Source organism: Oncorhynchus clarkii, chromosome 7, assembly GCF_045791955.1.
Source record: "Oncorhynchus clarkii lewisi isolate Uvic-CL-2024 chromosome 7, UVic_Ocla_1.0, whole genome shotgun sequence".
NCBI classification, from domain to species: Eukaryota; Metazoa; Chordata; class Actinopteri; order Salmoniformes; family Salmonidae; genus Oncorhynchus; species Oncorhynchus clarkii.
Window position 1 is genome coordinate 65,710,933 of NC_092153.1, and position 27,767 is coordinate 65,738,699.

A 27,767-nucleotide genomic window follows, 5' to 3' on the forward strand; every position below is an offset into this window, starting at 1 on the left:
CCATCTTCAGATTAGCCTTAACGTCGGTAGCCCTGCCCCCCGGTAAACAGTGTATGATCGCTGGATGATTCGTTTTAAGTCTAATACTGCGGTTAATGGAGTCGCCAATGACTAGAGTTTTCAATTTGTCAGAGCTAATGGTGGGAAGCTTCGGGTCTGGCCAGTGTGGGTTTGGCTGTGATGGACAGAGTTAGACAGAGCAGAAGATCTCAGTAGGTGGCCTGGCAGTTAAAACCATCACTGTTGGTCACCCATTTTTGGTCTAAAAGCAAATGTTGGCACATCTGCCCAGCATCAACACTCATCCATTTCCCAGTGTTTCAGCACTGGACAGCTCCACTGTATATGTCATGCATGGTGAGTGAATTCACAGGCATTTTTGGCCCATGCAAAGAAGGAGATGATATCACTCCTGATATCAGTTGTGCATCACATAAAAACTAGTTTTAGCTCATACTTCAGATCAGCCTTGGAGCAGAAGCATCGCTGCCTGTCACATTTCCTGTTCCCTCAGGGCTTTCATCCATCCTGTCTCTGGCTGCTGGAGGAGGAGCTGGATGTACACACACACACAAGGTTCTAACTATGTCCTCCTCACGCCAGTCTTCTCCAGATCCTCTGTGGAGGGAGTGACGACCAGAGGACCAGACCCTCAATAGAGGGAGTGACCACCAGAGGACCAGACCCTCAGTGGAGGGAGCAACCACCAGAGGACCAGACCCTCAGCGGAGGGAGCAACCACCAGAGGACCAGACCATCAGCGGAGGGAGTGACGACCAGAGGACCAGACCCTCAGTGGAGGGAGCAACCACTAGAGGACCAGACCCTCAGCGAAGAGAGTGACGACCAGAGGACCAGACCCTCAGCGGAGGGAGTGACGACCAGAGGACCAGACCCACAGTGGAGGGAGTGACGACCAGAGGACCAGACCCTCAGCGGAGGGAGTGACGACCAGAGGACCAGACCCTCAATGGAGGGAGTGACCACCAGAGGACCAGACCCTCAGTTGAGGGAGTGACCACCAGAGGACCAGACCCTCAGTGGAGGGAGTGACCACCAGAGGACAGGACCAGACAGGCCGGCAGTTCGTGAATTATATAAATATAGACCTCTGGAATCTCCTCATCTCGCCAGGCATGAATAATTGAAGAGAAAGGAGATGAGGTGGGATTGGATTGGTTCAGGAGATGGAGGTGAATGGTTCATGCAGTGTCTTTCTGTCCAGTTGAACGCTGATTAGTGACATACTGACTGACTGATACTGTGGTGGGGTTTATCAGAGAGGGAGAAGGAGAGGGTGGGGGAGAGAGATTGAGGGAAGGAGAGAAGAGAGAGATTTTTTTATTTGATTTATTAGGATCCCCATTAGCCGACGCCAGTGGTGACAGCTAGTCTTACTGGGATCTGACACATAACGAAAAAGACATTACAGACAAAACACTTCACAATTGACATACATTTAAAAACATTAACATGTAGTGTGTGTGTGCATCTATCAGTTACACATACATGTCAGTACATACACACAAGTAGGTCACATAGTGGATAGGCGTTGTGCTGTGAAGTGTTGCTTTATTTGTTTTTTGAAACCAGGTTTGCTGTTCACTTGAGCTATATAAGATGGAAGAGAGTTCCAGGCACTCATGGCTCTGTATAATACTGTACGGTTCCTTGAATTTGTCCTGGACCTGGGTACTGTGAAAAGACCCCTGGAGAGAGAAGAGAAAGGGAGGGAGTGGGAGAGTGAGAAAGAGAGACTGGAGGGTGTATGTGTGTGAGAGAGTCCTACACAGATTATTTGCTGATCACAGCTGTGTTCTATCTCTGTAGGCTTCGGGGCGATTTGGCCACAGCTGTATCAACAATGCCCCAGTCTTGGCTCGTATTTGGTCTTCGTGGCTGGTTTGTGTGTTTGTGCGTTCGTGCCTGTGTTTCTGAACTTGTGTGTGTTTGTGTGTGCATGCATGTGTGTGTGTGTGCGTGCCTGTGTTTATGCATTTGTGTGTGCATGTGTGTGCGTGTGTGTATATGCATGTGTGTGTTTAGAGGTGTATTTGTATTTATTATGGATCCCCATTAATTCCTGCCAAGGCAGCAGCTACTCTTCCTGGGGTCCAGCAAAATTAAGGCAGTTTATAAAATTTTACAACCATTACAATACATTCACAGACTGTGTGCCCTCAGGCACACTCCACAACTACAACATATATACAGTACAAAATCCATGTGTACGTGTGTGTATAGTATGTATGCTATCGTGTGTGTGTGTGTGTGTGCCTATGTTTGTGTCGCTTTGTGTGTTGTTTCAGCCATCACACTCTGGGAAATGTGGAAGACAAGTTCTCCTCCCATCTCCATGGTAACCCCATCTCTTTCAGAAAGGCAGGGAGGGAGGGAGGGGGAGAGAGAGAGGGAGAGAGGGAGGAGAGAGATATGTCTGAAATGCTACATTCACAATCAGCAGGCTGTATTACATCACATTATCTTCCACTCAACAGTGTTACACAGTATCACTCTGATGTCACCAATCGCATGCCTTCTAGCAAACCTGGATGACAAATCAAAATGTATGCCATTTGCAATGAATCATCATATCCCCATGCATATGCTAGGATTTTACAATGAGACGTTCAAACACAGAGGAGTTTGCAAAAATGTTGAGTCGTGCTGCTGGCAGTTTTCTGTACAGTGAGCTCTCAGAAGGGTTGTTGTCTGGTGAAGAACATAGATGTATAGTTCCTCTAGCTAAAGCCAGTGCTACATATGACTATCACGGTCAATTCAGCTGTTTGGGTTGGACATGCAGCCATAGACCAGCACAGCTTGACTGCCTTCAGAACCTTCTAAGGTTTCTAAACAATACAACTAACAATAAAATATCTCTAGTTTATGTCAGCTGATAAAAGAAAAGAAAGGGAAGAGAAGAGAAGAGAGAGAGAGAGAGAGAGAGAGAGAGAGCGAGAGAGAGGACATAATGAGAGGTGGAAAGAGACAGTTCAAAGAAGCACAACGAGAGAAAGAGAGAGAGAGAATGCTTCCACGTGCACGTTCGTGTGTGTGTGTGAGAGAGAGAGACTGTCAAACTTGCTTTTCACATATAGGTCCACATAGCTACCTCCTGTCGAGCATCAAGGTGGTTGTCATGGTATCCCAGCGTTTGAGAGTGTGGCATGAGGTACCTGTCGCAGACATGGCTGTCCCTGCCTCAGGGAAGGAGTAAAAGTGGAGGTCAGGGGAAAAATACCTTTAGATGTCAAACTTTGTATCTTGTATTTTATTCTACCCTTTAGTCGGCCTCATTTACTCTTTTTTTATAGGCTACATTTTGAGAGAGAGAGAGAGAGAGAGAGAGAGAGAGAGAGAGAGAGAGAGAGAGAGAGAGAGAGAGAGAGAGAGAGAGAGAGAGAGAGAGAGAGAGAGAGAGAGAGAGAGAGAGAGAGAGAGAGAGAGAGAGAGAGAGAGAGAGAGAGAGAGAGAGAGAGAGAGAGAGAGAGAGAGAGAGAGAGAGAGAGAGAGAGAGAGAGAGAGAGAGACCCTCTGCCTGATGCTTCTATTTATAGGACTGCCCTGGGCATGGGCCTGCCGTGTGTGCGTGTGTGTGTGACAGGCATGCAGTCCGTGAATGATATGAATATAGACCTCTGCTGAGTCTGGAATCGCAAGGCGGTGAGTAAGTGAGATAGGGAAAGTGAGGGCGAGGCGGTGAGTAAGTGAGATAGTGAAAGTGAGGGCGAGGCGGTGAGTAAGTGAGATAGGGAAAGTGTGTGACAGGCATGCAGTCCGTGAATGATATGAATATAGACCTCTGCTGAGTCTGGAATCTCCTCATCTCGCCAGACATGAATTATTGAGGAGAAAGGAGATGAGGTGGGATGGGATTGGTTCAGGCAGTGTCTTTCTGTCCAGTTGAGCACACTTATTAGTGACATACTGACTGACTGACTGACTGATACTGTGCTGGGTCTGTCAGAGAGGGAGAAGGAGAGGGTGGCAGAGATAGATGGAGGAAAAGAGAAGGAGGGAGAAAGACTGAGGGAAAGAGAGAAGAGAGAGATGTTTGTGTTTGATTTATTAGGATCCCCATTAGCCGACGCCAGTGACGGCTGACCGCTAGTGACCGCTAGTCTTACTGGGATCTGACACATAACGAAAAAGACATTACAGACAAAATACTTTATAAAAACATTAACATGTAGTGTGTGTGCATTTAACAGTTACACATGCATGTCATATAGTGAGTAAATTAGATAGTGAAAGTGAGGGAGAGAGAGTCAGTAAATGAGATAGTGAAAGTGAGGGAGAGAGTGAGTAAGTGAGATAGTGAAAGTGAGGGAGAGAGAGTCAGTAAATGCGATAGTGAAAGTGAGGGAGAAAGAGTGAGTAAGTGAGATAGTGAAAGTGAGGGAGAGAGAGTCAGTAAATGAGATAGTGAAAGTGAGGGAGAGAGAGTGAGTAAGTGAGATAGTGAAAGTGAGGGAGAGAGAGTCAGTAAATGAGATAGTGAAAGTGAGGGAGAGAGAGTGAGTAAATGAGATAGTGAAAGTGAGGGAGAGTGAGTGAGTAAGTAAGATAGGGAAAGTGAGGGCAAGGCGGTGAGTAAGTGAGATAGTGAAAGTGAGGGCAAGGCGGTGAGTAAGTGAGATAGTGAAAGTGAGGGCGAGGCGGTGAGTAAGTGAGATAGTGAAAGTGAGGGCAAGGCGGTGAGTAAGTGAGATAGTAAAAGTGAGGGCAAGGCGGTGAGTAAGTGAGATAGGGAAAGTGAGGGCAAGGCGGTGAGTAAGTGAGATAGTGAAAGTGAGGGCGAGGCGGTGAGTAAGTGAGATAGGGAAAGTGAGGGAGAGAGAGTGAGTAAATGAGATAGTGAAAGTGAGGGCGAGAGAGTCAGTAAATGAGATAGTGAAAGTGAGGGCGAGGCGGTGAGTAAGTGAGATAGTGAAAGTGAGGGCGAGGCGGTGAGTAAGTGAGATAGGGAAAGTGAGGGCAAGGCGGTGAGTAAGTGAGATAGGGAAAGTGAGGGCGAGGATGTGAGTAAGTGAGATAGTGAAAGTGAGGGCGAGGCGGTGAGTAAGTGAGATAGTGAAAGTGAGGGAGAGAGAGTGAGGGAGAGAGATGGACACAATATGAGCTATATCCCTGTGGAGTGTCATGGCTTCCTGAGGGCCTACCAGGTACTGAGTTCAATGACAATGGTGGAGGAGGAATTCTCAGGAACAGTCTGGTTAGGGCACAGCACACACACACACACACACACACACACACACACACACACACACACACACACACACACACACACACACACACACACACACACACAGCACTCAGTTGGGCATGATAATGAGATGGATGCCAGCTTCGAGGTCTCCAAGTTCCTTCTTGTTGCCCTGCCCTCTGGGATGACAAAGCACTTTCCAGGATGTGCACTCCGCTGCGTAAGACCCCTGCCCTGATCAGAGCTGTAGCTTACTAACACACAGTGGAGCAAAGGATTCATAGTTACTGGGACTCAGCTCTAAGTAGGGTATCTCCTTAGAGGATAGTATACAGTCTGTAGGAGATAACCAGAGAGGATAGTACACAGTCTGTAGGAGATAAACAGAGAGGAAAGTATACAGTCTGTAGGAGATAAACAGAGAGGATAGTACACAGTCTGTAGGAGATAAACAGAGAGGAAAGTATACAGTCTGTAGGAGATAAACAGAGAAGATAGTATACAGTCTGTAGGTGATAAACAGAGAGGATAGTATACCGTCTGTAGGAGATAAACAGAGAGGATAGTATACCGTCTGTAGGAGATAAACAGAGAGGATAGTATACCGTCTGTAGGAGATAAACAGAGAGGATAGTATACAGTCTGTAGGAGATAAACAGAGAGGAAAGTATACAGTCTGTAGGAGATAAACAGAGGATCAACTGAATACCAAACTGTTATTGCCACCTCAAGCAGTGAACTAACAGGAATAAATGAGCTCATTTTGAAAAGGTTTGGGTGCTAATTAGGCTATACGTTTCCTTGTAATGCAGAAGCTTATTGAAGTAGTTGTATTAAATTGATGCTCCAAAGGTTTTGTATAATTTGAGCCAGGGCTTTTGAAAGTAGTGCTCATGAGCCAAAACGGGTACCTGGAAATTGTGCACAATTGTGTACTACGTCAGCCATTTTGTATGATACAGTATGTTACGAATTGAAAAAGTAATAAACTAATAATAATATATATTTTATGTCCAATTCGTACAATATGTTACACATTTTTAAGTGCTTAAGATTCAAGACTGCAACATTAAGTGGCACACCTCCTGTAATAATACACTGTACAACCATTATACTGTGAAGCCTTTCATAGAGGATCCTTTACATGAAAACTCTGCCTTCCTAATGGCACACTGTTTCCTATGTAGTGCACTACTTTTGACTAGGCCTCTGGTCAAAAGCAGTGTACTATGTCGGGAATAGGGTGCCATTATGGACGTGGCCCTGTGAATTGTATCATCATATAAGATCGTCATGATTTCATGAATAATGCCTTTGTCTGGAATTAACATGATCTTCAATGTTATGACATTTCCTTTGATTTAGGTCATCATTGTTTCAAGGAAACATCACTCCAGTGCACATCTTGTCAATGACACAATAAAACATAGTATATTACATTACTTCAGAACACCAGTACCTTATTACAGTGGCTATCGGTGGCTATGTTGGCAGACTGCCTATTCCTTTAGAGCTGTTTAGTGTTGTGTTGTCTGCTTATCTGGACTGGTACGCCCACCAACAATGTCTGGGGAATCTTCGGAAATAGCTTGGTGGAGGTTGGGACGACCTTGTCTAACACAATGTCTAACACAATGTCTAGGCGCTGTCTGCAGTACTGTGAGAGAGCTGTGGCGTGCCCGGTGCGGTGGAAACATGCCAGTAGAAAAGCTCTGGGTGTGTGTAGTTTCTGAGTGGCAGGTGCTGTTAATCTGGTGTGTCCCAACCAGCCACATCACCCCCTCTGGCACTTTCTCTCTCTCTTTTTCTCTCTCTCTCTCTCTCTTTCTCTTTCTCTCTCTCTCTCTGTCTCTCCGTCTCTGTCTGTGTGTCTCCGTCTCTCTCTCTATCTCTGTTTGTCTCTCTCTCTCTCTCTCTGTCGCTCTCTCTCTCTCTCTCTCTGTCTGTCTCTACAAGCTACGAGCTTGGCACACCTGTTTTGGGGAGTTTCTCCCATTCTTCTCCACAGATCCTCTCAAGCTCTGTCAGGTTGGATGGGGAGTGTTGCTGCACAACTATTTTAAGGTATCCCCAGAGATGTTCAATCAGGTTCAAGTCTGGGCTCTGGCTGTGCCACTCAAGGACATTCAGAGACATGTCCCGAAGCCACTTCTGTGTTGTCTTGGCTGTGGCTGTGTGCATATTTAGTGCTCTGGAGCAGGTTTTCATCAAGGATCTCTCTGTACATTGCTCAGTTCATCTTTGCCTCGATCCTGACTGTCTCCCAGTCCCTGCCGCTGAAAAACATCCCCACAGCATGATGTTGCCACCACCATGCTTCACCGAAGGGATGGTGCCAGTTTTCCTCCAGACGTGACGTTTGGCATTCAGGCCAAATAGTTAAATCTTGGTTTCATCAGACCAGAGAATCTTGTTTCTCATGGTCTGGGAGTCTTTAGGTGCCTTTTGGCAAACTCAAAGCGGGCTGTCATGTGCCTTTAACTGAGGAGTGGCTTCCGTCTGGCCACTGTACCATAAATGCCTGATTGGTGGAGAGATGGTTGTCCTTCTGGAAGATTCTCCCATCTCCACAGAGGAACACTAAAGCTCTGTCAGAGTGACCATTGGGTTCTTGGTCACCTCCCTGACTAAGAAGGCCCTTCCCCTTTTTTATTTATTGAACCTTTATTTAACTAGCCAAGTCAGTTAAGAACAAATTATTATTTAGCTCTAGAAAGAATCTTGGTGCTTCCAAACTTCTTCCATTTAAGAATGATGGAGGCCACTGTGTTCTTGGGGACCTTCAATACTGTAGACATTTTTTGGTACCTTTCCCCAGATCTGTGCCTCGACACAATCCTGTGTCTGAGCTCTATGGACAATTCCTTCGACCTCGAGACTTGGTTTTTGCTCTGACATGCACTGATATAGACAGGTGTGTGCCTCTCCAAATAATGTCCAATCAATTGAATTTACCACAGGTGGACTGCAATCAAGTTGTAGAAACATCTCCAGGAGGAGAGAGAGAGAGAGAGAGAGAGAGAGAGAGAGAGAGACATACAGACAGACAGACAGACAGACAGACAGACAGACAGACAGAGAATAAAGAGAAGACAGACAGACGGACAGAGAATAGAGAGAAGACAGACAGACAGATAGACAGAGAATAGAGAGAAGACAGACAGACAGACAGACAGACAGACAGACAGACAGACAGACAGACAGACAGACAGACAGACAGACAGACAGACAGACAGATGGACGGACGGACGGACGGACGGACAAACAGACAGAGAATAGAGAGAAGACAGACAGACAGACAGACAGACAGACAGACAGACAGACAGACAGAGAATAAAGAGAAGACAGACGGACAGAGAATAGAGAGAAGACAGACAGACGGATAGACAGAGAATAGAGAGAAGACAGACAGACAGACAGACAGACAGACAGACAGACAGACAGACAGACAGACAGAGAATAGAGAGAAGACAGAAGAGGGACAGAGAAAAGGGACAGAGAGACGAAGAGAGAATACTGAGAAAAGGGACAGAGAGAGATGGAGAGAAGACTGAGAAAAGGGACAGAGGGAGACGATCAGAAGATGAGAGAAGATGCCAGAAGATGAGGGACACTGTCTGACAGAACAACCAACCTGCACATGTCCTCTTGGCCATTGTTATTGTTATTGCTCAATGTATGTTTATTGTTTTTACTGTTGTCCTGTTGACAATATTGATTATTATTATAATCAACCACCGGGCCTTCACAACTGGACTACCTACGTTATCTGCCTGAGGGAGTTATCCAACTGGCCACTCCGTCGCGACGTTACCTGAACGCCCATCTGCGGTCCGCTAATCGTTAGCTGTCTTATCGGATGCTATCTGAATAGGCCTATCGGACAATTTTTTTATATTTTTCTTGGCCTCTATAACTATATCTATTTATTTTTTTTGCAAATTGGATTGAGCCCTTCTACCACACGGAACCCCACTAATCCTACCGACGGAAACGCACGAGGTGGCTAAAAACAGACCTCCATCCTATGCTAGCTGGCTACCGATGGCCCGGCTAGCTGTCTGAATCGCCGTGACCCCAAGCAACCTCACTACTCACTGGACTCACTCGACTAAGCATGACTCTCCTTAATGTCAATATGCCTTGTCCATTGCTGTTCTGGTTAGTTTGTATTGGCTTATTTCACTGTAGAGCCTCTAGTCCTGCTCACTACACCTTATCCAACCTATTAGTTCCACCACCCACACATGCAATGACATCTCCTGGTTTCAATGATGTTTCTAGAGACAAAATCTCTCTCATCATCACTCAATACCTAGGTTTACCTCCACTGTATTCACATCCTACCATACCTTTGTCTGTACATTATACCTTGAAGCTATTTTATCGCCCCCAGAAACCTCCTTTTACTCTCTGTTCCAGACATTCTAGAAGACCAATTCTCATTGCTTTTAGCCGTACCCTTATCCTACTCCTCCTCTTTTCCTCTGGTGATGTAGAGGTGAATCCAGGCCCTGCAGTGCCTAGCTCCACTCCTATTCCCCAGGCGCTCTCTTTTGATGACTTCTGTAACCGTAATAGCCTTGGTTTCATGCATGTTAACATTAGAATGGGCATGCTCCTCCCTAAGTTTGTTTTATTCACTGCTTTAGCACACTCTGCCAACCCGGATGTTCTAGCGGTGTCTGAATCCTGGCTTAGGGAGACCACCAAAAATTCGGAAATTTTCATCCCAAACTACATCATTTTCAGACAAGATAGAACTGCTAAAGGGGGCGGTGTTGCAATCTACTGCAAAGATAGCCTGTAGAGTTCTGTCCTACTATCCAGGTCTGTACCCAAACAATTTGAACTTCTACTTTTAAAATCCACCTCTCTAAAAACAAGTCTCTCACCGTTGCCGCCTGCTATAGACCACCCTCTGCCCCCAGCTGTGCTCTGGACACCATATGTGAACTGATTGCCCCCCATCTATCTTCAGAGCTCGTGCTGCTAGGCGACATAAACTGGGACATGCTTAACACCCCAGCCATCCTACAATCTAAGCTTGATGCCCTCAATCTCACACAAATTATCAATGAACCTACCAGGTACCTCCCCAAAGCCGTAAACACGGGCCCCCTCATAGATATCATCCTAACCAACCTGCCCTCTAAATACACCTCTGCTGTCTTCAACCAAGATCTCAGCGTTCACTGCCTCATTGCCTGCATCCGTAATGGGTCAGCAGTCAAACGACCTCCACTCATCACTGTCAAACACTCCCTGAAACACTTCATTGAGCAGGACCTTCTAATCGACCTGGCCGGGGTATCCTGGAAGGATATTGATCTCATCCCGTCAGTAGAGGATGCCTGGTTATTTTTTTAAATGCCTTCCTCACCATCTTAATGAAGCATGCCCATTCAAGAAATGTAGAACCAGGAACAGATATAGCCCTTGGTTCTCCCCAGTCCTGACTGCCCTTAACCAACACAAAAACAGCCTATAGTGTTGTGCATTAGCATCGAACAGCCCCCGTGATATGCAGCTTTTCAGGGAAGCTAGAAACCATTACACACAGGCAGTTAGAAAAGCCAAGGCTAGCTTTTTCAAGCAGAAAATTGCTTCCTGCAACACTAACTCAAAAAAGTTCTGGGACACTGTAAAGTCCATGGAGAATAAGAACACCTCCTCCCAGCTGCCCACTGCACTGAAGATAGGAAACACTGTCACCACTGATAAATCCACTGTAATTGAGAATTTCAATAAGCATTTTTCTACGTCTGGCCATGCTTTCCACCTGGCTACCCCTACCCCGGTCAACAGCACTGCACCCCCCACAGCAACTCGCCCAAGCCTTCCCCATTTCTCCTTCTCCCAAATCCAGATGTTCTGAAAGAGCTGCAAAATCTGGACCCCTACAAATCAGCCGGGCTAGACAATTGGGACCCTTTCTTTCTAAAATGATCTGCCGAAATCTTTGCCACCCCTATTACTAGCCTGTTCAACCTCTCTTTCATGTCGTCTGAGATTCCCAAAGATTGGAAAGCAGCTGCGGTCATCCCCCTCTTCAAAGGGGGGGACACTCTTGACCCAAACTGCTACAGACCTATATCTATCCTACCATGCCTTTCTAAGGTCTTCGAAAGCCAAGTCAACAAACAGATTACCTGGTTAGACTGTAAACTCTCCTTCCAGACCCACATCAAACATCTCCAATCTAAACTTAAATCTAGAATTGGCTTCCTATTTCTCAACAAAGCATCCTTCACTCATACTGCCAAACATACCCTTGTAAAACTGACATCCTACCAATCCTCGACTTCGGCGATGTCATTTACAAAATAGCCTCCAATACCCTACTCAACAAATTGGATGCAGTCTATCACAGTGCTGTCCATTTTGTCACCAAAGCCCCATTGCGACCTGTACACTCTCGTTGGCTGGCCCTCACTTCATACTCGTCGCCAAACCCACTGGCTCCATGTCATCTACAAGACCCTGCTAGGTAAAGTCCCCCCTTATCTCAGCTCGCTGGTCACCATAGCATCACCCACCTGTAGCACGTGTTCCAGCAGGTATATCTCTCTGGTCACCCCAAAAAACCAATTATTTATTTGGCCTCCTCTTCTTCCAGTTCTCTGCTGCCAATGACTGGAACGAATTACAAAAATCTCTGAAACTGGAAACACTTATCTCCCTCACTACTTTTAAGCACCAACTGTCAGAGCAGCTCACAGATTACTGCACCTGTACATAGCCCACCTATAATTTAGCCCAAACAACTACCTCTTTCCCTACTGAATTTATTTTATTTTATTTATTTATTTATTTATTTTGCTCCTTTGCACCCCATTATTTTTATTTCTACTTTGCACACTATTCCACTGCAAATCTACCATTCCAGTGTTTTACTTGCTATATTGTATTTACTTTGCCACCATGGCCTTTTTTTGCCTTTACCTCCCTTATCTCACCTCATTTGCTCACATCGTACATAGACTTGTTTCTACTGTATTATTGACTGTATGTTTGTTTTACTCCATGTGTAACTCTGTGTCGTTGTATGTGTCGAACTGCTTTGCTTTATCTTGGCCAGGTCGCAATTGTAAATGAGAACTTGTTCTCAACTTGCCTACCTGGTTAAATAAATAAATACAATTTGAATTATGTTAATATTGTAAATCTCCAAAGTAAATTTGGCCACATGTACACTGTTGCGTCATGCCAATAAAGCAAATAGACAAAAAGAGAGAGTGTCATGTGTAGAGGGAATTCCCATTAGATGGCAACAAGGACAGAAGGTACCAGAAGGAACACAACACACTACAGGCTTTCCTCATATAGTGGAACATGGTGCAGCAGCAGCAGAGGCAGCAATGTGCCATTATTAAACTCCCTGTCTTAGCAACCTTTTTATAGTAGCCTTCCAATCCTATCAGCTCTATCGTTTCCTGTCCTACACAGGCACCTCTTCCCCACGGACCACACTCTTGGGGACCCTCACATACACACTTACACACAGAAAACACACACACACACACACACACACACACACACAGAGGCACGCTCCCGGGGACCCACACACACAGCAGGGTTTAAAAGCAGGAACCAGGTTACCAAGATGTACCACCCACACCCACACCTGTGTTCTGAGATAAAAAACTGCGAGAAACCAGTAAATTATAATGAATAATTTATATTAAATCATATCAAATCAAATCAAATTTATTTATATAGCCCTTCGTACATCAGCTGATATCTCAAAGTGCTGTACAGAAACCCAGCCTAAAACCCCAAACAGCAAGCAATGCAGGTGTAGAAGCACGGTGGCTAGGAAAAACTCCCTAGAAAGGCCAAAACCTAGGAAGAAACCTAGAGAGGAACCAGGCTATGAGGGGTGGCCAGTCCTCTTCTGGCTGTGCCGGGTGGAGATTATAACAGAACATGGCCAAGATGTTCAAATGTTCATAAATGACCAGCATGGTCGAATAATAATAAGGCAGAACAGTTGAAACTGGAGCAGCAGCACGGTCAGGTGGACTAGGGACAGCAAGGAGTCATCATGTCAGGTAGTCCTGGGGCATAGTCCTAGGGCTCAGGTAAGTTGAAACTGGAGCAGCAGCACGGCCAGGTGGACTGGGGACAGCAAGGAGTCATCATGTCAGGTAGTCCTGGGGCATGGTCCTAGGGCTCAGGTCCTCTGAGAGAGAGAAAGAAAGAGAGAAGGAGAGAAATAGAGAACGCACACTTAGATTCACACAGGACACCGAATAGGACAGGAGAAGTACTCCAGATATAACAAACTGACCCTAGCCCCCCCGACACATAAACTACTGCAGCATAAATACTGGAGGCTGAGACAGGAGGGGTCAGGAGACACTGTGGCCCCATCCGAGGACACCCCCGGACAGGGCCAAACAGGAAGGATATAACTCCACCCACTTTGCCAAAGCACAGCCCCCACACCACTAGAGGGATATCTTCAACCACCAACTTACCATCCTGAGACAAGGCTGAGTATAGCCCACAAAGATCTCCGCCACGGCACAACCCAAGGGGGGGGGCCAACCCAGACAGGATGACCACATCAGTGAATCAACCCACTCAGGTGACGCACCCCCTCCATGTACGGCATGAGAGAGCCCCAGTAAGCCAGTGACCCAGCCCCTGTAATAGGGTTAGAGGCAGAGAATCCCAGTGGAAAGAGGGGAACCGGCCAGGCAGAGACAGCAAGGGTGGTTCGTTGCTCCAGAGCCTGGGCCAGACTACACTCAATCATATGACCCACTGAAGAGATGAGTCTTCAGTAAAGACTTAAAGGTTGAGACGAGTTTGCGTCTCTGACATGGGTAGGCAGACCGTTCCATAAAAATGGAGCTCTATAGGAGAAAGCCCTGCCTCCAGCTGTTTGCTCAGAAATTCTAGGGACAATTAGGAGGCCTGCGTCTTGTGACCGTAGCGTACGTGTAGGTATGTACGGCAGGACCAAATCAGAGAGATAGGTAGGAGCAAGCCCATGTAATGCTTTGTAGGTTAGCAATAAAACCTTGAAATCAGCCCTTGCTTTGACAGGAAGCCAGTGTAGAGAGGCTAGCACTGGAGTAATATGATCCAATTTTTTGGTTCTAGTCAGGATTCTAGCAGCCGTATTTAGCACTAACTGAAGTTTATTTAGTGCTTTATCCGGGTAGCCGGAAAGTAGAGCATTGCAGTAGTCTAACCTAGAAGTGACAAAAGCATGGATACATTTTTCTGCAATGTTACGTAGATGGAAAAAAGCTGTCCTTGAAATGGTCTTGATATGTTCTTCAAAAGAGAGATCAGGGTCCAGAGTAACGCCGAGGTCCTTCACAGTTTTATTTGAGACGACTGTACAACCATTAAGATTAATTGTCAGATTCAACAGAAGATCTCTTTGTTTCTTGGGACCTAGAACAAGCATCTCTGTTTTGTCCGAGTTTAAAAGTTGAACGTTTGCAGCCATCCACTTCCTTATGTCTGAAACACATGCTTCTAGCAAGGGCAATTTTGGGGCTTCACCATGTTTCATTGAAATGTACAGCTGTGTGTCATCCGCATAGCAGTGAAAGTTAACATTATGTTTTCGAATAACATCCCCAAGAGGTAAAATATATAGTGAAAACAATAGTGGTCCTAAAACGGAACCTTGAGGAACACCGACATTTACAGTTGATTTGTCAGAGGACAAACCATTCACAGAGACAAACTGATATCTTTCCGACAGATAAGATCTAAACCAGGCCAGAACTTGTCCGTGTAGACCAATTTGGGTTTCCAATCTCTCCAAAAGAATGTGGTGATCGATGGTATCAAAAGCAGCACTAAGGTCTAGGAGCACGAGGACAGATGCAGAGCCTCGGTCCGATGCCATTAAAATGTAATTTACCACCTTCACAAGTGCCGTCTCAGTGCTATGATGGGGTCTAAAACCAGACTGAAGCATTTCGTATACATTGTTTGTCTTCAGGAAGGCAGTGAGTTGCTGCGCAACAGCCTTTTCTAACATTTTTGAGAGGAATGGAAGATTCGATATAGGCCGATAGTTTTTTTATATTTTCTGGGTCAAGGTTTGGCTTTTTCAAGAGAGGTTTTATTACTGGCACTTTTAGTGAGTTTGGTACACATCCGGTGGATAGAGAGCCGTTTATTATGTTCAACATATTAACACCATGAAGTGAAATGGAACTGTTACAGGATATGCAAGGTCTGAATTTGCCTTCTCTACTGTATTCTGTGCTCCGCTATATGTATGATTACTCATGAACGCTCAGTGTGTCCCAAGGATGGTGCCGATAGAGATGGCAGCTTCGCTTCTAGTCCTTAGCAAACTGTGCAGTATTTTTTTTTTATGTATTATTTCTTACATTGTTAGCCCAGAAAACCTTAAGTGTTATTACATACAGCTGGGAAGAACTATTGGATATCAGAGAGACTTCAACTTACCAGCACAACCAGAATTACAACCAGGAATATGACTTTCCCAAAGGGGATCCTTTGTCTGTACCTCCCAGGGCATTTGAACTGATTCCAGAGCCCGACCCAAAACAACGCCACCCGAGGAGAGGCTGCTGGAGCGGTCTTCTAGTGAGGCTTTGGATGCGCACACACCACCCACTGCTTCCGAGTATATTACTCGCTAATGTCTAGTCCCTAGGTAACAAATTAGACAAAATCAGGGCAAGAGTTTCTTTCCAAAGAGACATCCGGGATTGTAACATACTCCGTTTCACAAAAACATGGATAGCTTGGGACATGATGTCGGAGTCAATAACGGGATTTTCAGTGCGTCGCGCCGACAGGAATAAACATCTCTACAGTATGAAGAAGGGCAGGGGTGTACAGTTGAAGTTGGAAGAATACACCTTAGCCAAATACATTTAAACTCCGTTTTTCACTATTCCTGACATTTAATGCTTACTTATGAGCCCCTAACCAACAGTGCATTTAAAAAGAATATGGATAAGAATAAGAGATAAAAGTAACAAGTAATTAAAGAGCAGCAGTAAAAAATAACAATATATACAGGGGGGTGTCGGTACAGAGTCAATGTCCAGGGGCACCGGTTAGTTGAGGTAGTATGTACATGTAGGTAGAGTTATTAAAGTGACTATGCATAGATGACAACAGAGAGTGACAGTGGTGTGGCGAGGGGGGGGGCAATGCAAATACTCTGGTTAGCCATCTGACTAGATGTTCAGTAGTCTATTTGGCTTGGGGGTTGAAGCTGTTTAGAAGACTCATGGACCTAGCGCTCCTGCGCTCCTGTGCGTTAGCAGAGAGAACAGTCTATGACTGTGGTGGCTGGAGTCTTTGACAATTTTTAGGGCTTTCCTCTGACATCGCCTGGTATAGAGGTCTTGGATGGCAGGAAGCTTGGCCCCAGTGATGAACTGGGCCATTCGTTCTACACTCGGTAGTGCCTTGCGGTCGGAGGCCAAGCAGTTGCCATACCAAGCAGTGATGCAACCAGTCAGGATGCTCTCGAGGGTGCAGCTGTAGAACCTTTTGAGGATCTGAGGACCCATGCCAAATCTTTTCGGTCTCCTGATAGGGAATAGGTTTTGTCGTGCCCGCTTCACGACTGTCATGGTGTGTTAGTTTGTTGGTGATGTGGACACCAAGGAACTTGAAGCTCTCAACCTGCTCCACTGCAGCCCCATTGATGAGAATGGGGCTGCTCGGTCCTCTTTTCCTGTAGTCCACAATCATCTCCTTTGTCTTAATCACGATGAGGGAGAGGTTGTTATCCTGGCAACACATGGCCAGGTCTCTGACCTCCTCCCTATAGGCTGTCTCATTGTTGTCGGTGATCAGGCCTACCACTGTTGTGTCAACGGCAAATTTAATGATGGTGTTGGGGTCGTTTCTGGTCGTGCAGTCATGAGTGAACAGGGAGTACAGGAGGGAGTTGAGTCATTCCGCTACCCAAGAATAGTAAGCCCCCTTTACTGGCTCAAATAGCCGACCAATCAGCCTGTTACCAACCCTTAGTAAACTTCTGGAAAAAATTGTGTTTGACCAGATACAATGCTTTTTCACAGTAAACAAATTGACAACAGAATTTCAGCATGCTTATAGGGAAGGACACTCAACAAGCACAGCACTTGCACAAATGACTGATGATTGGCTGAGAGAAATTGATGATAAAATGATTGTGGGGGCTGTCTTGTTAGACTTCAGTGCAGCTTTTGACATTATCGATCATACTCTGCTGCTGGAAAAACGTATGTGTTATGGCTTTACACCCCTTGCTATAATATGGATAAAGAGTTATTTGTCTAACAGAACACAGAGGGTGTTCTTTAATGGAAGCCTCTCAAATATAATCCAGTTAGAATCAGGAATTCCCCAGGGTAGCTGTTTAGGCCCCTTGCTTTTTTCAATTTTGACTAACGACATGCCACTGACTTTGGGTAAAGCCAGAGTGTCTATGTATGCGGATGACTCAACACTATACACGTCAGCTACTACAGCGACTGAAATGACTGCAACACTCAACAAAAAGCTGCAGTTAGTTTCAGAGTGGGTGGCAAGGAATAAGTTAGCCCTAAATATTTCTAAAACTAAAAACATTGTATTTGGAACAAAACTCTCACTAAACCCTAAACCTCAGCTAAATATTGTAATAAATAATGTGGAAATTGAGCAAGTTAGGTGACTAAACTGCTTGGAGTAACCCTAGATTGTAAACTGTCATGGTCAAAACATATTGATGCAGTAGTAGCTAAGATGGGGAGAAGTCTGTCTATAATAAAGTGATGCTTTGCCTTTTTAACAACACTATCAACAAGGCAGGTCCTACAGGCCCTAGTTTTGTCACACCTTGACTTGTGTTCAGTCGTGTGGTCAGGTGCCACAAAAAACGCACGCACGCATGCACACACACACACACATGCACGCACGCACGCACGCACACACACACGCACTATACATATACACGGCTTTAGTACTGTAGATTAGATATGTGGTAGTGGTGGAGTAGGGGCCTGAGGGCACACAGTGGGTTGTGAAATCTGTGAATGTATTGTAATGGTTTTAAAATTGTATAAACTGCCTTAATTTTGCTGGACCCCAGGAAGAGTAATAAATACTAATCCAAAATACAATTTAATCTTGAGCTCTTTCCCGAACACTTCTTTATGTACCCTACCACTGTAGCTTGTCATCATTGACCCCTGACTTACTCTCGAAAGATATTGTCACCGTAGTCTCTTTGTAAAGACGGAGAAATCAGTTCAGAGTCGTACAGTCTGCGACTCACTGCCTGTTTTATTAGGATAATACATTTCTATTCCTTGCGGCCCTTCCATCACCCCTTCTGGTCCTTCCTGCCCAGCATATACACACACACACACACACACACACACACACACACACACACACACACACACACACACACACACACAAACAGATGTAGAGCTTGATGTTAAAAAACTTCTCTGCTCCGGGAGCATTTAATCCAAACACCAGATTTCAAGCTGAAAGAAGTAGAGAATGGAGAGAAGGAGGAGAAGATAAATAGATGAAGATAAACAGATAGGGTCATTATTCACATCTGCCGTGACACTATGGCAACAGTGTGCTCTGTCTCTTATTGGTCATAGATAAGGCGGCCTGGCTGGCCATCATTTCTCCTCCTGGGAGACTGAGCCGGGCAAAATGATTATGAGACCGTTGTCAAGGCCTTCGCTGTCAATCACTTACTAACAACCACTCTTATTGCGATGTTTTGGCTCTTATCTCCTCACTAGCTCTAGCTCTCACAAGCTCTACATCTGTTTGTGTGTGTGTGTGTGTGTGAGAGAGAGAGAGAGAGAGAGAGAGAGATGGCTGGGTTGCCCATTTGTTAACTAGTCCTTTTGTAAGACTGCATGTGATACAGGTGGGTAATACTACAGATAAATTGGCAAATTGTGAGGGTGAGTTAAGTTGTTGTCTAGTAGCCTAATATACTGATGAGTTGTAGGCCATAGAGTAGCAGTGTATCCTAATATACTGATGATTTGTAGGCAGGGCCGGCCCTGGACCCTCTGCCGCCCTAGGCGAGATGAACCCCCCCCCCCACCCCCACACCCCCCCAAAAAAGATAGAATTTTCAGGGAATAATGGACAGGAAAATAGGCATTCTTACCATATTTCTTAGTGTCCTACCAGAGTTTCTTGTTTGCAACGCTGTTTGCAAATAATTACATCTTAGACATCCTTATGAATCTAAGCATGGCACTTTCAAAAGTTACCTTTTCACCCAGACAGAGCAGAAAAATGTAAGCTTCAACTGCTGGCTACTCGTCCATTGCATAACCCAACAACAGAAGTGTTTCCCTAAAGGCTGCCTGGGTTTAACCAAACATCTTCTCTTTTCAGAAATTGAAATCCTCAATTGATAGGGACAGAATAACAAAGTACTTTTTTTTCCTCCTCGAATATTATAGGCTGCAGCTCAGCTTCAGAATGTCATAGAGAGGAATCAATCTATCAAACCAATCTATCCCCATATGCATCGGAGTCATGTCTTTCTCGGGCACTTTAGAGCTTGTTTTTACCATTAGGCATCAACGAGTTAAGCATTGTTATAGAATGCTTGATATAATCTGGATACGTTTCATGTATTTATTTCAAAATATAAAGCAAACAATGGATATCCTTTTTGCCCTTTTCTTTAACAAAGGGTATGTGATACCATCACTCAATTCAATCCCTGGTTTTAACCAAAAACACCAACCCTTTCCAGATACGGAGGTATTTAATCAGTGCATGCGACAGTATTGTATTTGGCTATACCGAAATCTATGAATAGCATAATTGTGTCTGTCAAACAGGTAAGCTTTCCACTTATTTTTTGGAATAGGAAGAAATAGGCTCCAATTATATATGTAATTCTATGATTATGCCCATAGAAAATGTTGGTGCACACGTGCACATATAGGAGGTCCCTTACCAGGCAGAAGGGAATATTTGACTTTAACCCCTGCATTGGAGAGTTACAATGTTGCTATCACTATGCACCAAACTGCCTATAGTAGGAAACCGAGTGTCTTATTCATAATATGCCTCCTGTTATCACACATGGCACAATCCCATAATTGTTACAATAAAGATAACAATTTTATGTAACATTTTTAACACATATTTTTGTATTCCCGTAGAACTGTAAAAAATAGTAAGATAATTTGAGCTTCAGGAAGAAGTGCTTTCATAAATGCATGGCAGGCCTCGTTTGGCTGGAGCAGTGTAAAATAAGCTTTATTTCAATGACCCACCCTTAACGAATTTTGTTTATTTACATATTGAATTTGATTGTCCAACATCAGTTTCAGCATTTATTTATTTAGTCTCTGCCCAAAGCCGCTTTCCTCTTCTGTGGTGCTGCATTGCAGTCAGTGATGTTTTCTCTCGGTAGCTGTCCATGGTCCTGAAATCAAATCATCTGATAGAGACAGAGAGAGATAGAGGGGAGAGAGAGATTAGGATGTAGTCTATTTAAATTTTAAAAATACAATGTAAACAGGTGATAGATAATTGAATAATCTCTCATTATTGAGTACTCGTTCATGATTCCATCAAAGATTCCCAAAATTTCCACAAACTTCAGAAAGTTCCCATTATTTGGCTCATTCAGCCTGTCGGTGGTCCCACATAACGCAATGTTCTGGGTGGCCATTACGCGTATCAGGGCTATGAGCCTCTGCAGCACCTGCTGCCAGTTGAGAGTCTCTCCGTCAATAGCCCGTTAGGCTTGGGACAAGAGAGTTTGCTTGGACACGAGCTTGATCTCCAGCTTCTTCCACCTCTGGAAACTAACTTGGTGGTCATGCAAATTCTCATGTGAGCTGAGGAGGTGGCACAGATTCTTCCAGTCCCTGCTTCCATCCCTGACCAGCGCAGATTTGCAATACTGTTAAAAAAGTTTGCAGCAAAAACAGAAGACTGCATTGATAGGAAAGACAAGCAATGGTCTCTCCACTCTCTCCCTGTTCGTCATCCTCCTATTGTAACTTTCGATGCCCCTCATCTCTTGGGAAATTCCCGTCTTTATCCTGATGTGGCCCAGCCTGCACTAACATATCCCGTAAAGATCCATTCATATATTGTGGCCACTCACCGGGATCTATTTTTTTGTTGTTGTCTGGAAGTCGGATTTAGCAGCAGCAGCACCACCACTGTCAATGGGAACGAGGAGTGACCAATCTGAGCCCGGGTCCAAGAAAGTAGGGTCTTTGCCGGCATTGTTTGGAGGTGTGGCTAGGCCTAGTGCAACCACTTGTCCTTTTCCAGCCAGAGAGCTGTCATCATCGGTGGAAGGGCATGGCTCGGACTCCTCCGGTTTGCCCTCTTTGCTGCTAGAATCAGTGAACGGGGGGGTCATTGTTCTCGCGCAAATTAATGGCCTGTCCTCGGAGGCTTGTCATGCTCCACACCGGCTGATGGACATTGCTGCACGCTGATACATTTCAGCAGTGAATTTCTTTGATTTAGAGATTGTGTCTCTTTTCTCATTCGTTTTTTAAAAATAGTCGCTTCCTGATAGTTTTTGTCTTTTAGATATGGTAGCAAATTGTTTCAAATCTCTATTGCTTACTTTTAGCAAAGATTATATCCATTATTAGTAACTAGCTAACGTTAACAGGCTAGGTTAAGCTACTGCCTTAATCACTAATCCTCTTTGTCACTGTCACGCCTGCTCCCGCTCTTCCCCCCTGGTGCTTGAGGGTGCCAGGCTCCCCAGCATTGTGCACTCCTGCCACCATCATTACGCACGCCTGCCTTCCCCCCATCACGCACATCAGCGATTATTGGACTCACCTGGACTCAATCACCTCTTTCATTACCTTCCCTATATATGTCTGGTTCCTCGCTCTGTTCCGTGCTTTAGCGTGAATTGTCACTTGTCTTAGTCTACCCGTGTGCTGACGCTGTTCCTGTTCTGTTACCTGTCTGTTCCTGGTTAAATATTGATCCCGTCCCTGCTTCTCATCTCCGGCATCGGTCCTTACAGTCACACACAAACATAAAAAACCAATGCAATCATTTCATTGGCAGATTCATTTTTATTAATGTTTCACAATTAAATAATCCCATATAAACACACACATCACCATAGGATAGTGGGAGTGAACTTCGGGAGAAGTGGGAATGAAATGGGGGCGGGAACTGCACCAACGCTATGAGCTGGTGGCTGGGGTGCCACTGGTGGTGTAGTAGCCGATCAGGGGCGCCTGAGGGCTGCAGCCAATTGTCAAAATGCCGCCCCAAATTCAAGTGCCGCTATAGGCCTAATGGAAGGGCCAGCCCTGGTTGTAGGCCATAGAGTAGCAGTATATCCTAATATACTGATGAGTTGTAGGCTATAGAGTAGCAGTATTTCATTATATACAGTTAAGCTAACTTGCGCTAATGTGATTAGCATGAGGTTGTAAGTAACAAGAACATTTCCCAGGGCATAGACATATCTGATATGGGGAAAAAGCTTAAATTATTGTTAATCTAACAACACTGTCCAATTTACAGTAGCTATTTCAGTGAAAGCATAACATGCTAGTGTTTGAGGAGAGTGCACAGTTATGAACTTGAAAATGTATCAATAAACCAATTAGGCACATTTTGTCAGACTTGATACAACTTTTTTAACAGAAATCTAAATTATGTCTGGGCTGTAATAATACATTATGGCCTTTCTCTTGCATTTCAAAGATGATGAAAAAATAACAATATATATTTATAAAAATATGTTTTTTTCTTTGTATTATCATTTACCAAATCTAATGTGTTATATTCTCCTACATTAATTTCACATTTCCACAAACATCTAAGTGTTTCCTTTCAAATGGTATCAAGAATATGCATATCCTTGCTTCAGGTCCTGAGCTACAGGCAGTTAGATTTGGGTATGTCATTTTAGGCGATAATTGGAAAAAAAGGGTCAGATCCTTAAGATGACTAAAATGTCAACTTTGTGAGTGTGTGACATGTGGAAGGCAATGGGCTCTTTTAGAACTGTCATACTGGACTAGCCTCAATGAGCCTGTGGCTAACTTTCAAGTAACATTCCATACACACGCACGCACACAGACCAACGCACAATGTATACACAAACAGATAAACAAACACAGGCACAGACATGTTTCACACATGCTCTGGAGAGATGGATTATCTGCAGTGATACTCCAGTAAATCCCAGGTTAAAGCACTGCTGTTGTTGGATAACATCAAGGTCAGATTAACAGTTAGTTACCTTGGGATCTATCATGGGCATTATCATTGGAATTCATTTGAATTTGAATATAGTTGGAATCGTTTTGAACAAAGCTACCGCTACGTAGGCTTGTTTGTTCTAAAATATACACTCTCAGTGTTTTTTAAATAATTTTTAAAAATGATTTATGACAAAAAACACAAGGAAGGGGTAACATTAAAGTATGTGTTTGTATTCAACCTTTTAGATAGAGCAAATAAAACAGTTATGAAATGTAGAATTTTTAATTTTAACCTTTATTTAACTTGGCAAGTCAATTAAGAACAAATTCTTATTTACAATGACGGCCTACACAGGCCAAACCCGGACGACTCTGGACCAGTTGGGACTCCCAACCACAGCTGGTTGTGATACAGCCTGGATTCGAACCAGCGTGTCTGTAGTGACGCTTAAAGCATTGAGATGCTGTGCCTTAGACCGCTGCGCCACTCGGGAGCCAAAATAAATTTGGAAATAGGATTTTTCTGCGACTTTTCAGGCTCTCAAAGATATTTCCATCCATTGTTGGACCTTTTTATATTTTGGTTGAAATGTCAGATTGTTGTTGCCATTCTGCTAGCTAAGCATTATCTCTCACTCTAACGCTCATTCATAGCGAGGAGGCAATTGTAGTCAGATAAGTGGGTCATGAATTAATAACTGTTCCAAGTCAGTCCCTCTTCATTAGGCTGAACTCCTACCCAAACACACAAAAACTTGTGTAAGCTTTTTATTGTGGGGTGGTTGATTGGAACCAGGAACCTTGTCTTCAAGACTACGCATTTTTATAATGCATTCAGAGTTTTTTTTTAATACTACTCTTCTCAATTTGTCCTCAATAAATTTAAATCTAGGTATGTGTCAGATGTGCAGATCTGTTCAGAATAACACACGACAGCAAAAAACAAATGTGCAAATCACATTAGACAATAAAGTTGTATGTTGTTTGTTTTCCCATTCATGGGGCTCACAGAGCCTCTGTTTGTCCTCTTCTTCTCCTCTTCTTGTATTTTAATGTTTAAGGACTCTTGGAAGATTAGTCCCAATGGGGACTAAAAGAAATCCAAATAAAATCAAATCTCCTGACATCTCCACTGATACTTGCTCACATATTGTACTTTAAGTGTCACTTTGTATGAAGGCGTCTGCTAAATAGCGTATATCATTGACACTGATAATGTCTTTGATAATGACCCTGAGTCTCAAATGGCACCCTATGAGCCCTTGTAAAAAGTTGTGCACTATATAGGGAATAGGGTTTCATTTGGGACGCATTCATTCTCTTTGTCGCAAATTGTCCACAATGATAATCTCTCTCTCTCTCTCTCTCTCTCTCTCTCTCTCTCTCTCTCTCTCTCTCTCTCTCTCTCTCTCTCTCTCTCTCTCTCTCTCTCTCTCTCTCTCTCTCTCTCTCTCTCTCTCTCTCTCTCTCTCTCTCTCTCTCTCTCTCTCTCTCTCTCTCTCTCTCTCTCTCTCTCTCCAGATCCTAGCCATCATCTCTATCCTTTTCATTGTCCTCTCCACCATCGCCCTGTCCCTCAACACCCTGCCTGAGCTTCAGGACACAGATGAGTTTGGCCATGCCTCAGACAACCCCCAGCTGGCCCACGTAGAGGCCATCTGTATAGCCTGGTTCACTATGGAGTACCTCCTCCGCTTCCTCTCATCCCCCACCAAATGGAAGTTCATCAAAGGTGAACACTTCTGTTTTTAATGTACATTTAAGATGTGCTACCTTTAGTGTCTGTCTGTGTGTCCACTGTTGTGTATTTATTGGTGTTTTATATTTTAGCTGGTGCAAACAAATTTCCCTGAGGATGAATAAAGTACTATCTTATCTTTAAGGTCCCCTGAACGTGATCGACCTGCTGGCCATCCTTCCTTATTACATCACAATCTTTCTGACAGAGTCCAACAAAAGTGTTCTACAGTTCCAGAACGTCCGGAGGGTGGTTCAGATCTTCCGGATAATGCGCATCCTGAGAATTCTGAAGCTGGCACGTCACTCCACGGGGCTACAGTCTCTAGGTTTCACCCTGAAGAGGAGTTACAACGAGCTGGGTCTACTCATCCTCTTCCTGGCCATGGGCATCATGATCTTCTCCAGCCTAGTCTTCTTTGCCGAGAAGGACGAGGATGACACCAAGTTCAAAAGCATCCCTGCCTCCTTCTGGTGGGCCACCATTACTATGACCACGGTGGGCTACGGGGACATTTACCCTAAGACTTTGCTTGGGAAGATTGTGGGGGGTCTCTGTTGCATTGCAGGGGTGCTGGTGATAGCCTTGCCCATCCCCATCATCGTCAACAACTTCTCTGAGTTCTACAAGGAGCAGAAACGTCAAGAGAAAGCTGTGAAGCGTCGGGAGGCACTGGAGAGGGCGAAACGCAATGGGAGCATTGTCTCCATGAACATGAAGGAGGCATTTGCCCGCAGCGCTGAGCTGATGAACGTGGTGGTGGAGAAGAGCGAGAGGCTGCTGACGCAAGACAACCACCTTTCACCCAGCCACTGGAAGTGGACTCCAAAGCGGGCTGCCAACGCCTCAGAGACCAGCTCGGCCCACTCTTTCAACCCTGTGGAGTCCCAGATGGGTTCCCCCAGCAAGGCCAGGGCCTCCAGTCCTCAGGGGCTCAATGCTCAGAAGCTGGAGGAGATGTATTACCAGATGGCCAAGACCCAGTCACAGCCCAACCTCAATGCCAAAGACAACAGCTCCAGGGCTGGCAGACAGAGGGATGAGATTGAGCTGGGGGTCATCCCTGGAGGTCCAGGGGACCCTATGCTAGGGGGTCAAGAGGGCGTGGGGGACATGAAGAGCCTGTCTAGTATTGACAGCTACATCAGCTGTGCTGCAGACTTCCAGGAGAATCCACGTGGTGTCTACCCCCTAAGTCCAGCCTCCGGCCTGGCCCTCCTTGCCCAGGAGACCAGCCGCTTCTCCCGTATCAGCCCAGCTACGGCCCTCTCTGGGTGGGTCAGCACCAACCCTGGCCTCCAGACCACCCTGGAGCATGAGTTTTTTTCTGCTGCAAAAAACGCAGTCTCGGACAACACTCACAACTTCAACAAACCTTTGAAAGGTGGCAGCCACTCCTACAAGGTGAAGTACCAGAGCAGTGGAGGGGAGTCGGGGCCAGGACCAGGTCGGTTGCCCAGCAACGGTGATCCTCTCTCAGGCATCTCCATCCTGTCTGACCGCTCCCTGCTCAGCCCTGAGACGTCCATCTACACCACGGCCAGTAGCAGGACCCCACCCAAGTCTCCGGACAGCTCCACCCTGACCACGGCCCCGACCTCCACCCCGGCTGTCTTCACCTTCCATGACTCCTCCATCAGTAAGTACATTGACGCTGATACAGATGACGACGAGCACCTGAGGGACATGTCGGATGCCACAAGCCCCTCAGAGTGCCTGCTGGCCGGCTCCAGTGCCCCCAAATGCAGCCGGAACATCAACAGTGGCTACAACCATAGAGGCATCAACCACCTGGCATCAAGCACCACCCAGCGAATGCTGGGGCAGAACTGCCTGTTCCCCAGCCTGGATGGGGGGACGCGGGGGAGCGGGGGCCAAATGGAGAACAATGTGGTGCCGGAGCTGCCCCGCAGGCCCAAAGGGGACAGAGGAAAGTCTAGTACCATTGACCAGAGCCTCTGAGCTGCAGAGGGACATCCATGGACATCCAGAGAGACACGGACTAGCCGTGTGAGGAATGCGGAGAAAGAGAAAGTGATAGAGAGATAGAAAGAGAGAGAAAGAAAGGGAAGGAAAGAGAGACACACTGTGCCAAGTCCCTTTACAAACTAACAGAAAGGGCCAGGAAATGAGAGAGATTCAGGGCAGAGTTTGGGCTGTGGTGTGGTGTTGAATACTCTGGGAAAAGACTTGTAGAATATATCGAGAACACCACTCTCCCTCCCTATTAGCCACAGTACACTAGCTACCACAAAACTGGGCAGAGCACTCCCAGGGACCCATCTGAGCAGGGGCCCCACAGGGAGATGTGGGAGTAGGTCAAAGGTCAAAGCAGAGCATGCTGGGATGGGAAATGGTCTGTTGGTTGGGGCTGTGGTGGTTCAGGTCAATGCATTGGCTCTGGGGTAGGGGGAAAGAGGTGAGGCAGAATGGATGAAGGGGGGAACTGGGAGGCGGGGAAGAGCAAGGAGAGATTCATGTTGTGAGCATAGGGATAGAAAGACAATCATCCAATATATTCTCCTACAGTTCTACCTAACTCAGGTGACCACTGTCCCATTCATGCCTGAGCCCCAGCCCAGCTCACACTGTAGTAGGGATTCCATAAGAGGAGTTACGG

General features: G+C 45.4%; 1 protein-coding gene across 1 annotated transcript in view; it reads left to right on the top strand.

The window, feature by feature from the left end:
* Nucleotides 1-27,109, top strand: part of LOC139414404 (potassium voltage-gated channel subfamily B member 1-like) — an 84,415-nt gene extending 57,306 nt beyond the window's left edge. Inside the window, exons 3-4 of the mRNA XM_071162317.1 lie at nt 24,931-25,141; nt 25,293-27,109. Coding sequence (XP_071018418.1) covers nt 24,931-25,141; nt 25,293-27,109 — 2,028 coding nt within the window. The remainder of the gene's footprint in view (nt 1-24,930; nt 25,142-25,292) is intronic.
* Nucleotides 27,110-27,767: the final 658 nt, after the last annotated feature.